The 13,975-nt window shown below is 34.6% G+C and overlaps 1 protein-coding gene across 1 annotated transcript in view; it reads right to left on the minus strand.

Moving 5' to 3' along the window:
- Positions 1-13,975, minus strand: part of YTHDC1 (YTH N6-methyladenosine RNA binding protein C1) — a 37,591-nt gene that overhangs the window by 1,699 nt on the left and 21,917 nt on the right. Inside the window, exons 9-16 of the mRNA XM_024131978.3 lie at positions 13,833-13,950; positions 7,829-7,913; positions 6,668-6,834; positions 4,067-4,149; positions 2,795-2,831; positions 2,659-2,698; positions 2,487-2,549; positions 827-961 (exon numbers count right to left, since the gene is read on the minus strand). Coding sequence (XP_023987746.1) covers positions 827-961; positions 2,487-2,549; positions 2,659-2,698; positions 2,795-2,831; positions 4,067-4,149; positions 6,668-6,834; positions 7,829-7,913; positions 13,833-13,950 — 728 coding nt within the window. The remainder of the gene's footprint in view (positions 1-826; positions 962-2,486; positions 2,550-2,658; positions 2,699-2,794; positions 2,832-4,066; positions 4,150-6,667; positions 6,835-7,828; positions 7,914-13,832; positions 13,951-13,975) is intronic.

The raw sequence follows: 13,975 nt of genomic DNA on the forward strand, positions 1-13,975 counted from the left end.
GGTCTCTTCAAAAGTGAGCTTAAACATATAGAATATAAGGTTCAAAAACAATTCCACACAACCCTTCACATATAATAAATATGTGAATATTACCTAAGTATGAAACATATACATATAAACTAACAAAAAAGTTACAACAGAAATAGAACTTGCTTAAAAGTACATTTTGATAAAAGAATCTCAGAAAAACTTGATCATTTACAAAAGGCATTTTTAAAAACACAACCCAGCTAGTCAACTAAGATTTCATCATACATAAGCTGTATATTTCTTCTTCTGTGACTGAAAAAACAAACAAAAAAAACCACTACTAAATTAAAGTCTATTAGTCAATTAGGATTCTCAAATTGTTTAACCAAACATTAAAGATCCTAGTATGACTTTATTTTGAAGGATTAGTATCTTTATGAGGATAAGGAAATAAATGACAGATGAAAGTATCTCAAAGATAGGCTAGGAAACTACTGCTCTGACTGGTCCTCTCAGATATGCATGCTCTTCATCATGTGGGAAGATAAAACAATGTTTATGTGGCCCAGCACAGTCATCGTGTGTGTGTATGTGTGTGTGTGTGTGTAACATTTAATAAACTCAGCCCAACTACTATACTGAAGACCCAGAAATCTCAAACTCAAATACAGTCTGCTTAAATAATCAAAGGGACTAGCCATTTTTAATAAAAACAAGTTGTGAATTACTTCAAAAACAGCCTTCAATAAGAATATGAAACCGTCTACCACTCAACATAATCTGGTATCCCTCACATTCAAATTATCTACAGAATTCTAAGTAGTTCCCTCATACTTTTGCCTTCTCATTCACTTACTACTCGTTTATCTCTGTATCTTGCTTCATGTGGTACTGGGTGATGTCCTGAGTAGGGGGGATGAGCTTGAGGAGGTGGAGCATGGTGCTGATAGTAAGGATGGTGTGGAGGTTGTTCCATTCCAGGATAAGGAGTCTAAAAAAAGAAAACCACTTCCATAAGCATCTACCAAACATCCTTGTAAACAAACCATTCTTAGAATTCCCCTATCCAAACCACCCATCCCAAACAAATAATTTACTCTGTACAAGCCATTTACTTTGATGGCATAAGGATTCTTCAAAATACCCTCTTTATTTGCTTGCTGAAAATGTGTGTAATAAACTCTCTAATTACATATCTTCCAAAATTTAACATTTATACTTTTATACATACCATTTACATACTAATAAAAATAGCGAGCCCTCACTACACAGTGATTACTATGGACCAGGCACTGTCCTAAGCACTTTACATGGCTCATTTAATTCTCACAGCAACCCTACAGATAGGTACTATTACGCAACCCTAGTTTACAAAAGGGAAACTGAGGCACCAAATGGTTAAGTAACCTGCTTAAGAGCACACTGCTAGTAAAGGGGTGGAAGTTAGACACAACATCAGGCATTCTGGCTCTAGAATCAGTCATCTTAATCACTATGCACAAAGGTATTCTTAAAAAAAAAAAAAAAAACCAAAAACTCAGGGGCTAATGAACTTTTAAATGCCATTATAAAATAATGGAAAATCAAAGGTACTTCTCCCCCTAATTAGTGCCAGTATAATATTATTAAATATTTTCTTTAATTTCATAGAATCTAAAGGAAAGAAATCTCATAATTCATCTGTACAGAGTAACTAAGTGAAACAAAAGTCAGATGGAAATGCCACATTACAGGCAGCATTTAAGATAAAAAAGGTAAGAAACAATCAGAACTACTTAAACTTCCAAGTTTTTTATTTTTTAGGGATTAATGCTTCAGCTATCCTCAATACCTTAAGATATAGTCTAAGAAGAATATCCAGTTTTCTTAAAGAAAGGAAAAAAAAATTAAAGTTTAGGAACAGGGTTTAATTAACCTTATTTAATATAGAGAATTTACTGAATATTAGGGTCAGGCACTATGCTAAACTTAAGTTGTATTTTGTATATTTAGCTTCTTGACAATCCTCAGGTTGACATTAAATGACATTAATGACTATTCCATTAAATTTTAAGCCATAAAAGGATAGACATAATGTCCAATTTATTCACCAACATATACCCAGAGCAAACACAGTGCCTGCAAAGAGTAGGTACTAAATATTAGTTTGATGAGCCAAAGAATGAATGGATGCTTATCGAGTTTTACAGATAAGGAAAACTGTAAGAAAAAAATATATTATGAAACTTGTCCAAGGTCAGAGTTGAGAAGGGAAGGTATTTGAACCCCGAAGAGTTTGCACTACTAGCCACTACAATAAATCATAATACTCATCAGTTAAGCCGGTACTATTAATATAAATCAAATCATTCATTAGCCTTTAGTTTTAAAAACAAGCATGCAAGTATATATCACCAAAGATATGTATTTTAAGTCTCCTAATGGGTAACTGTAACAATCATATTCCAAGTAAGCACTCAAAATGTATGGAACTGCAAATGAAGTTAAGTAACTTGCAAAAACAGAATAATACAAACCATTCCTTGCCAAGGTGGTGGTGGTCCCATGTTATGAAATTCCCTCACATAATCATTGTAGGACTAAAATGAAAGATGATAATGTTAATAAATAAATAAAAAGCCCAAGAAGTTACAAAATAAATCAGATACAGATTTTATGTACATTAAATTTTAAAAGTGAGATGCTTACCCCATTTAAAAACACATCTCGGCGAACTCCTGAAAACCGTCTGTTGGGAATAAGATTTGTGAAACTAAATTCAGGTAATTCATAAACTAGTTCCAAGAATGTAATTCAAAACTAAGCAAGAGTGAACCCAACTTACCTATCTACTTCCTGGTATCGTGGATCCTTTAAATACCCTGTTTAAACATCAAGCATTTTAGTATATCAAATATATGTTTTTTATTATGGCATTATAATTAAACCTTCCTTACCACTCAATTCAATTCTTCCCATGAAATAATAGTGATGCTATTATTGTATTATTCCACTTTCAGATTTTCTTCTCAGATTACATGATAAAACTAAATAACTTACTGATATCACAGAATTATAAACTGCTAGAGAGATTTTCATATGGATCTTCTAAATTCACACCCCAATTCTTGCTAGACAGAAATTTCTTCATGCTGCACCGTAAGGAAGGTAAGGGCAGAGGAATTATCTTGAGGACACCGTAATAGGTCTTCCTTAAAACAAATGTTTACCTCTACCTTGAGTATACACAAGCCTTGCTAAGTCAACCATAGTTTTAAAAAATGCAAACGTACAGGGAGAAAAGCAAAATTAACAAGTTGCAAAAATGAAGATATATACATTTTATCAATAAGTGAAAGAACCATGGAAAATAAGAGAAATATTCTCCCTCCTTCTTTTCATAAGTACTCAGTAAATTATGTAAAAAAATCTGAGTGGCCAAGTTTCTGGGGAAAAACTTAATTTTACTCTCTGGATATATATATAATCCCATTTTGGAGAAGAATGAGTCCTATCAAGCCACTTGTCACATACAGTGCTGTAATGCTAACACCAACTTCCAAACTGCTTAATTTTCATACATGTATCACTGACTGTTTTAAATATCTTCTCTTAAATACACTTTGCCTTTTTCAATTCCAGTAAGGGAAAAACTGAAAAGCTGCTTTTAGATTGAACCAAGCATTCCCCATTCCTCTCTAAAAAAATGATGTCAAAGGTATTTTTATTTAGAAAAATATAGCATAACTTCCGTTTCCATTTAAAGCTGTATACACATGAAATACTAAGTATCAAAGGGAATAAAAAGCTTAATAGAGTGTAAGAGCACTGCTTTCCCTAACTACATTTAATCTTAAAAGCACAAGTGCAGTTTCCATTTGTGCAATAATGATAAATTAGTAATTTCAGGTAATTAACAGATTATGATGAGTCACACTAGAATAAACAACCTTAACGAAGTAGAGGAATTACTACGTGTTAATAATTTCCTAAGGTTTAAGTGGTCGCATCCTGAAGTTTTCTCACTTTTAAAACTATAGGGTCATGATAGAAGTTTGTGTTGCTGTTGTTTTTAATAATTTCAAGTCAAATATCTGCAGGATTATAAAATATTAACCTGGTCTCTGATGAAACTCAGGGGCATAGTCAATCCTTGGTTTCTTTCTGCTGTTATGAATATCATAATCTTCTGGTCGACGCCTACACAAATTAGACACATTAGAAATTAAACCAAAAACTGCTGGGAGAACAAACAGCAAAGCAAGTGTTTCTGACAGAAATAAGCACACAAAAAAGCTCATTATTTCCTTTAAAATAACACCCTAACTTTGGTGAGCAAATATCTTAAAATTTCTAAATTTTAATTCCTCAAAGTAATTACTATACCCCAATCCTTAGATGTATCGCTGGAATAGATATTCTCTGTAATCCTCATGCTATGACGAGACACTTGCAAAGAGTAATCTGCTCAAAATACGTAAATCACATTTCAGTAATCTAAACAAAAGTAAATGAGCTGCCCTCAAACTAATATAAATATCCAGTTTAACAATTAAAACACTTTCCCAAATAAAGTCTCCATTCAGGTAAAAGAAAGGGGAAAAAAAAACTATCATCATTACACAACAGGTAACTCTAAAATCTACATATTTAAATGTATTAATGTCATTTTAGGCTAAGTCTAAAGAAAATTAAGAATTTCTTAAATATTTTTCTTCTGCTTTGCACAAAATTACACTTTTCACATGATCATACAGAAAATTTGATACTCATTAAAAGTGACTTTACAGAAAGGTTTTGAAAATCTTAATACTTTGAAAAACCAATTTCTAAAGTTAATAACATTTAGGAATTATGGGTATTTTTTCCAGAGACAATGCCTTAAAATAAAACTGGCACGTAATGGGGCAGAGTTTTAACAGAGTTCATAAAACAAGTTCAATGTGTATTCTTTAGAAGGTGACAACTTTACTATCTGCAGAGGGCTGCTCTTCACTATCTTCCATAAATCTCAATGGTTAATGTAAATACATCATTAAATACACTTCATTTTACTTAGCATTTAATAAAGAGCTACACAAAAGAAAAATTAAAATCCAAGTTTTTAAGGTAATAATAAATACACCTTTTTACCCTTAATGCAAAAAACTCCATAATAACCTGGTATCACTCGTTTTCCAGCTATTTCTCTGAATATCAACTGCTTTCATTAACTTTTGCAACACAAGTTCACTCAAACTACGAAGCTGCAATAAACCCAAGCCCCCCAACAGAATAAAAACAGTTGCATCTACAATAAATAAGACTAAGAAAATTAAAAGCTGGTTTAAAAAAATAAACATACCGCTTTCTTGTAGTTTGGGGAGTGCATTTACGACCGGTATAAAACATGATAGTAACAGTTCATAAAGTAGTCCAACTACTGACTTTAAGCTGTAAGCCACATACAAATATGGAGGCCCTGGCAGGCTTGAGAGAAGGTGTAGTGTAAGTATAGTTTACAGTCCATTGCAAAACTGAGGTAAAAACTTCACTTGTATGTACTGTATTGCACTGGAAACCTCTTAGCTTAAAACTTCAAAAGACATCTTGGTGCTCAGTCCTTTTAGGCCAAAAATAAGGGGACTCTGCCAGGTTTCCTCCTACCTACTTGACAGTGTCCTTCTTAAGCTCAAAGAAATGGGGACTCTTGTTGGATTATCTGTACCTACCACAGGATGTTTCCACCAAAAGGAAACTTAACCAAAGGTTTCATCCCATCAACCACACATCCAACAGTCTTTAGCAGAATATTTTAGATTTAGCTGTATGCAAATCTATACAGGGGAAGGTGTTGGGTAGAAGGGCATAAATCAGTCCTTTGCAAAGACTTCTCCAATTCTGTAACAAGTTAAACCCCCTTTTCCTGGAAAATGCTGTTTAGTTCATAAGTAGTGATCAATAACCATGGCGATCCTCTAAAAAACACTTTAAGTCCACAGGTACTGCCAGCATCTGGAAAAGCTGTAAACAGACACAGCAACAGCCCTTCTTTTTGGTTTGTTGCCGGGTCTCCCAGGGCCACTTGATCCCCTTTGGAAAGAACCTATTGTTTTCAGAAGCTCAGCAAGATGTGTGAATTCACTGGGTACAAGTTAGACAATATTTGACAATGGGGTTAACACATCACGATGGTAAAATCTGAAATAGTCCCAATAATGCTCCTCTTGAATATCAAAATAACTTAAAATATTTTATCCTATAATGAGGCGTCATCTTCTGAAAAAATATTAGTGATCCTTTATAAAAGTCCCATATCTGATAAGGCTTATCCAGAGACACACCTGAAAGAAAAGGCTTTTTACAAAATATTAACAATTTTTGCAAATAAAGACTTCCTTCTCTTCCTCCTTTCTAGCCTGTTCTTAGCAACAAAGGCCTACCTCATTTCAATGGTATACATTGTATTATCAGATTATTATCTAATCTAAACTGGTTATCACTCTTTAGCAGATAATTTTTTCTGCATAAGGAAAGATCCCCATTTTCCTCTTGAAAAATGACTGAGACCAAGGTGACCATGTGAAATCCTCAATGAAGCCACAAACTAGTCCATGCAGCTTGATTTGAGGATTTTCTCTTTCTTCTTTACCGCAGGACAAACTTTTGACGAATCACATTCCTCCATCATGTTATTCTGATACATGTGCCTATTATCAGTCCAAAGAACGTTTCTAACCTTCCCACATCCCGGACTGGTTCTCGACGGGATGGACGTCCTCTTGACCGGGGCTGAGAATGCATTCTTCTCTTGTGACGCATTTTATGAATGACCTGATACAAGTCAATACTTTCATCAGGGGGAAATAGAAGACAAAGCTGGGTTCCACATTCAAGTTCAATTTCCTAGAATAGGAAAGTAGTAATTTACAAGATGAAAAAAAAGGAGAAACTTTCAATAGACTTGTATTTTCCTGATGTACAAGAACAAAAACAGATTGACTTGGAGGCTTCCTTCCCAAGGCTGATGATCTTATGAGTTTCCGATAAATTTCCTTGAAAGGTTTTTAAAAAACCTTTTAAAAGTGTTTCACATATTTATAAAAGGGGAAAAAGTAAAAGTGTAGAATCTCCAAAGTTAACTACACAAAAAACTCTGTGACAATCACCCTCTGCAACGAAGGAATATTTCTTTGTGCAAAATACAGAAGTATCAGGATAAAGTCATCCATCTCAATACAGTGGAGGAAAAACATGTTTGTGTGTCAACAATTTTCATAATCATAAATTGCTAAATGCACTTAAATACATTATATTAACTAGAAAAACAGACTAATCTACAGACTTTTTAAAATTAAGTTTTATTTTCAATTACCAATATTTTCACTTATGAGCAATGAAAACCTGGTTCAAAATTACATGTAGAAACCGCAAGGTTCACAGGTTTGGGTTTAAGTCACGGCACACTTTAAATTTCATTTGCAGACTTGAAAACCTGACTACACATACTTATCGCCTTTTCATAAAGCTTCCTTCTACTCAGAAAACTTCAGCAAAGACATTAAATGGCATTTCTAAAATATATTATACAAAGTTCAGAATCTGTTAAACAGTAATAACACAATGAAAAAGCATGTAAAAAATCATGCCAATTCTCTTTGAAAACTTTTCCTTCAATTGTATTAATGAAGTACCATATAAAGCTACCTATCTTTCAACATTAATGGAGGTCAGATTAATCAATCAAAATCACAGTAATCACAAACTCCAAATAAGAATATTTTCCCTTAATCTTTCCCACAAATTCAATCAAAAATGGTTTTTAAATATCCTTCAATAAAGATCTCTAAAAGGGTTGATTAAATATATGTTTTTTAAAGAATCAATTAAAACAACAAACCTGTCCATCACGTCCGATCTTTACTGGCTTATGTTCATTCCAAGGATTGGTGAGATGAGCCGACTTAGTGAAGGGTAATTCACGCCTAAATACAAAGTAATATTAATTATATTACTTTGCAGAATCCTTACTACTTTAGTAGTGAATTCCTATGGTAATCATGATTTAAATATGACTAAAATTTAAGACTGATAGAGCTTATTCCCCAGAAAGGGAGCCCCCTTCAGAGACACACTCTTTCCACATTCTCACGTGTTCTCAAAATTAAAAAAAGCTAAATAATACGCTTAAGATAATGAGCTTGAAACCAAGACAGTTTGGGGTTTAATCCCAGCTCTCTCAGCTTCTCTGAGCCTGAGTTTCTTCACCTTATAAACAAGGATATCACCACCTTCTTCATACTTGTTTTAAGCAGTTTGCATATGAAATAACATACCAAATGTTTAGCTTATTTCTTGCTTCTGTGTACTAAAAATCTTGTACTTTTTTAAAAAAATAAATTTATTTATTTATTTTTGGCTGCGTTGGGTCTTTGTTGCTACGCGTGGGCTTTTCTCTAGTTGTGGTGAGTGGGTGCTACTGTTCATTGCCGTGAGCGGGCTTCTCATTGCGGTGGCCTCTCTTGTTGTGGAGCACAGGCTCTAGGCATGCGGGCTTCAGTAGTTGTGGCGCACAGGCTTAGATGCTCCGCGGCATGTGGGATCTTCCCGGTCCAGGGCTCGAACCCATGTCCGCTGCATCGGCAGGTGCATTCTCAACCACTGCGCCACCAGGGAAGCCCCTAAAAATCTTGTATTTTTTAATAATTGATCAACAAAGAGATGAAGCTTAACCAGGCAGTTAATACCAAATGAAAATACATGCCCCCTATCCTTGGTTCAGGGCTGCTTTCCCAGATTCGAACGTCTTCCCTCCTTCTGATAAGGCAATACTCCCCACCACACATGGAATGGCTCTTGACAATACAAATGTTTTTATTCATAAATTCCTACATTTGCATGTATTAATTACGCCCTCCACTTACACTACAGTGCTATATCTAAATAATTTAAACAAACTCTGGCTCTAAGCTGAGCCATAGGGCAAAATGGTCTCACCAAGTTAAAAAAAGATACCCTGTATTTTTATAGTTCTTTATCAACCCAGCACAACACTGAACACAAACATGACACATAAGTACTTGTAAAAAAAAAAATAATCGAAAATTAACATCATTCAGTAAGGTTTCATCTATTTATGCATAAAGTAATGCCAAATTAAATAAATGCTTTAATTAAAGATCTTATATATATATATACAATACAAATGAAACTGCTCAAAGGATATACAAAGATGAATAAAATAAAGAGCTTGCATTCCTAACCTTTCTTCCACAGCTTTTATCAGGGAGTAAACAAGCACACACAATTATTTTGTAAAAGAATGGGTACCATAAATAGAGTACAGACGTTTTGTTTTTAATGTGCATGGTCATATCTATTTTGGAAAGAAAGAAAAAAACAATCAGAAAATGCTTCCTGGAAAGGGTGGCATATGGGATAAGCCTGAAAGAAAAGTGACTCAGGAAAAGCCGTATGTGGAGAGGTCAGGCAGGGTTACATTTGAAGAAATGAAAAGGACCTGAGCAAAGACATAATGGAGAAGAAAAAATACAAGCAAATAACCTGGTCCAGTGGACAAGCTATATAACCATTTATTCTAACCTTATGTGAATTTTCTTAAAGATGAATATTAAACGCCCAAATTTTACACAACTATTTTTAAACCTCAGAAAATATTCAACATTTACAGGAGAAGTATATCTAAAATTAAAGTATCAAGGTGGCATGATCTGTGGTGGTGGTGATGTGAATGTATGGGAGAAGTGGGCAGAGTGTGACAGAAATGCCTACTAGGTACTACTACTGGATTCCTCATCTAAAAGACATCTTACCTCACACATCGAGAGTGGTTCAAGAGTGTATATACATAAAAATATGTGTGTATGTATATATATCTACACACACACACACACACACACACCCTTTACAGGGAAGGCAGGGGGAAAAGAGACTATCATTAAGCTAGAATAAGTCCATACCAAAAGCCTAGACTATCCAGATGCAGATCTATAGTTAAAACTGTACTTTAATAGCTTCTCAGATTTTTCCTCTCAGTTGCCAGTTAAAAAAAGGTTACGGACAGGAATAAATAACCTACAACTACGAAAGTGCAGGATGGTTACAAATTATTGCACAGAGTTACCACTGTTATTTAAACATTAGCAATGGAATACCTTAGGTCCAAAAAAAGGCATATGTTGAGCTGTTTGAGTCACTTAGGGTTAAAATTCTTTGGTGGCACTGGTTCTAACTAGATTCTAGAGACTTCTGCCCACTGTTGCGACAAATTAGTTAATCCCAGACTGAAAGGCACAGAGAACTATGAGGCCTTAGGAAAAACAGGGCTTAGATTAAGACTAAGAGAAACTGCACATCTGTGGTCACCACAATTATAGAGCAGGCATCCTACAAATCAGCTTTTGAGCAGACATGTAATGAAAAAGCCTATAGATGATTATCTTTACTGTGAGTACACTAGGTAACATGACAGTGATTCTCTGACTTAAGAAGCTTAGAAAATGGGGCATATTCAACAAAAGAACATGAAACTGTACAGAGGCTCTTATGTACTGATAGCTGTTTTGGTCATTAAAACTAAAAGGAATAATATCGAGAAACCATGAAAGAAGAGAGAAATGGGTTATCTGGAATGGACATGAAAGGGGTGAGGTTAAAATACAATATAGTCAGTAGATTTAATTCTGGTTGAATGACATTCTATAGATTTTAGCCTTATTTTGATCTAACTCCCAGAGGCAACTTAAGTCACTTTTTAATGCCTCCTTTCCTATCTGCTACCATGCACCATCTAGTTTTAAACTCCAGTGTGCCTACAGGTTTGAGGTGCATGTAAGGATTCTGCATTTTAATAATGAGATACTACTGATGCAGGTGATCCAGGGACCACACTCAAAAAACTTAAGGCTAGTTATTATTAAATCCAAAAGGTGCTTAAATAAAACTCTAATAACTATCATATCTGAAAAGAAAATATATTAATAGCAGTTACTATTACTGATAGCAAAGCCTTCAGGGTTTATATTTATTAAAGTTTAATCCTTTTAACACTGAAGGTCAAATGTAATTCTCATTTCACACAGAAAACTTAAGAGTTCAAGTGAGTTACTCAAAGAAATGTCAATGTAATCAGAACACATGCCCCCTCAGAACCCAAGTATTTTAATATTACTCTTTAATGCACTTATGAGTATTTTTTAAAAAGTTTTTTTTAATTAAGAATATTCTTTCCAGGTAAACCTAAAACTTACTTAAAAGTAATAAAAAACATTACTACCCAAAATTTTACACAAAATCTTAGCAGAATGGACTATTTGGGTTTGTACCTCTTCTGATGCTAGCTATATATATTTCAAATGAGTTAGTAAAAGAGCCAGTAAGTCAATGAAGACAATAATCTGTGAATAAATTAAACTCATCTTCTAAAATTAAGAGACAAATTTCCTTATCAATAATCTGAAAATGAAGGTTCATAAAACAAGTAACATTCCAAATAAAATTTGCTACCACCAATCTAAAACTGGGTAATTATTTTTCTCCTAAGAAAGCATCACCTCCAAATGTTTTCCAGTGACACCAATAATGTTTCTAGTCATAAAACCATAGACTTAACAAATCTCTCCTTTGGCCTTTACAGTTATCCATCCAAAAAAATAAGTAAAAATGTCTATCTCTGCTAAGAAATAATTGGCACCTTGTCTTCCCTATAAACTGCCACCAGATTTTTAAATTTTATAATTTTGATTATGATTTAACTTTAGAAATTAAAAACTATAAATCTATATTTAAAAACCCTGGGTACAATGGAGTATGGGAATATCATCTATAGTTTCACCACCCTGACAACGCATTCCAACATTATAATTATGTATCCTTTCATTTGTTGTATCTTTCCATGTTATTACATGGACAATTATTTTTGTGTATTACATTTAAGTGACACACCGTAATTTACTTAACCAATTTCCTATGAGAGAATTTAGATTGCTTCTAATTTTTCCCTATAGAAAGTAATGACAGGGGGCTTCCCTAGTGGCGCAGTGGTTGAGAGCCCGCCTGCCAATGCAGGGGACGTGGGTTCGAACCCTGGTCTGGGAAGATCCCACATGCCGCAGAGAAACTGAGCCCATGCGCCACAACTACTAAGCCTGTGCTCTAGATCCTGCAAGCCACAACTACTGAGCCCATGTGCCACATCTATTGAAGTCTGCACGCCTAGACCCCGTGCTCCGCGACAAGAGAAACCACCGCAATGAGGAGCCCGCACACCGCAACGAAGAGTAGCCCCTGCTTGCTGCAACTAGAGAAAGCCGGTGCGCAGCAACGAAGACCCAACACAGCCAAAAATATAAATAAATTTATATTTAAAAAAAAGTAATGACGGGATGAATAATGGTGATATATTTATATGTGCATATAGCTTTTTGCTACTCCATTAAACGTCAACCTAATACACTATCTCTGCTGTATCACTGCCCATTTTCATAGTTCCTCACTGTCCCACAGCAAAGGTTTATTAACTCCTTAGGCTGGCCCACATTACTACCCATCTTTGCCTTTTGTTCTTCTCTTTACTGACTATCTGCTTTATTAAAAAGGTGGTTCCCTATCCCATCCACACACCCCACTCACACCCCCCACCCCATGGTTTCTGATTTCATGTCTCTTCTTTGTGCTACTTTGCCTTCCTGAATATGAACAGCATTTTTCTTTCTTATCCAATTCTTTTATCCTCATCAAAAATCCACCTAAGCCGACTTACTGATACAAAAATACCCATATGGTCCCTTTCAGGTAATTCTTATTCAGCTAAAGTTAATTTTACAGGTAGTAGATTTGTGCATGCCATATAAAGTTCACTTAAATAATTAGCTTTTCATATTGTTGAAATAGCTTTCTAAGCCCAAGATGGAGCCACTCCTGCCCAAGGTGCTAAGCCAGCAAACTGAAACTTAGATAACTTTCATGTCCCTGTAAATGCTCCACTTGACCAGAAATGCAATATATCCAGTCAGTCAATCCCCAAACGCCAAGCCAACTCAGGGCTTCCTCATCCCAAACAAGGCTGACTGTGTGGCCCCATCCAATCATGTATTTTCTTATTTGTCTGTTTCTTATTCTTTACTATTTATCCTATAAAAGCTTTCTGCCTTCTGCCCCATTTTGAAGTTCTCGACAAGAGACTATCCATTTGCTGAAGTGTTAAGTCTCTCTATATCATCTAAACTGACTACTTTAATCATTTTTTTAAAACAATGTACAATCATTCAGTAAGGACAAAAAAAGTGGTAAATAACTCATTTCAAAGTAAGTCTACTCCTCTAACAAACACTTAAATCTTAACTACTGCAGTTTCAAAAGGTCACAATGCCAACTAACATGATTTGCTAACTTCCTTAAAAAACACTACTTGTTCACAACTAAATTAGTCACCTCCAAAATGTTGTATTAACCAAGTCAAAGGGTGACTATTTTCCCACTCCACAGTAATAAAATGGCATGTTAAATCACTAAACATAAACATGTGCTAAATAACATAAGCAACTGTCTGATTTGTAAATTTACTGCAATAATACTAATGCAGAGAACAAATGAAATACATAAAACTCTTGACTAAATAAACCTTTGCCCTATGCATTCTATATTAGATTATAAAGGTGGTGAACAATACAATCTAAGCATATTAATGTTATTTTTACTTTTAACATTGTTAAATAAACTCTATAGATCCCAATCAGCCTAGGAATCACACCAAAAAAAGGGGGACAATAATTAGAATAATAAATTAAAACTAAATAACTGTGGAGTTTTAACATTATTCTCAACTGGTAGCCCATTCAAAACAAGAGCAACTTTAATTATCTACACTGAAGTGTGTAATTTACCTGCAAATCCAGTCAATTTTAAAGACACCTCCCAGCATTTTAGCATTCATTCCTGCTGGAAGTACCCAATGTATAGGAGATCCTCCATGGTGTGATTCTGAAGAAAGTCTTGCAAATCCTAGGGGAATAAATCACAACATAAT

This window comes from Physeter macrocephalus, chromosome 7 (assembly GCF_002837175.3).
Source record: "Physeter macrocephalus isolate SW-GA chromosome 7, ASM283717v5, whole genome shotgun sequence".
NCBI classification, from domain to species: Eukaryota; Metazoa; Chordata; class Mammalia; order Artiodactyla; family Physeteridae; genus Physeter; species Physeter macrocephalus.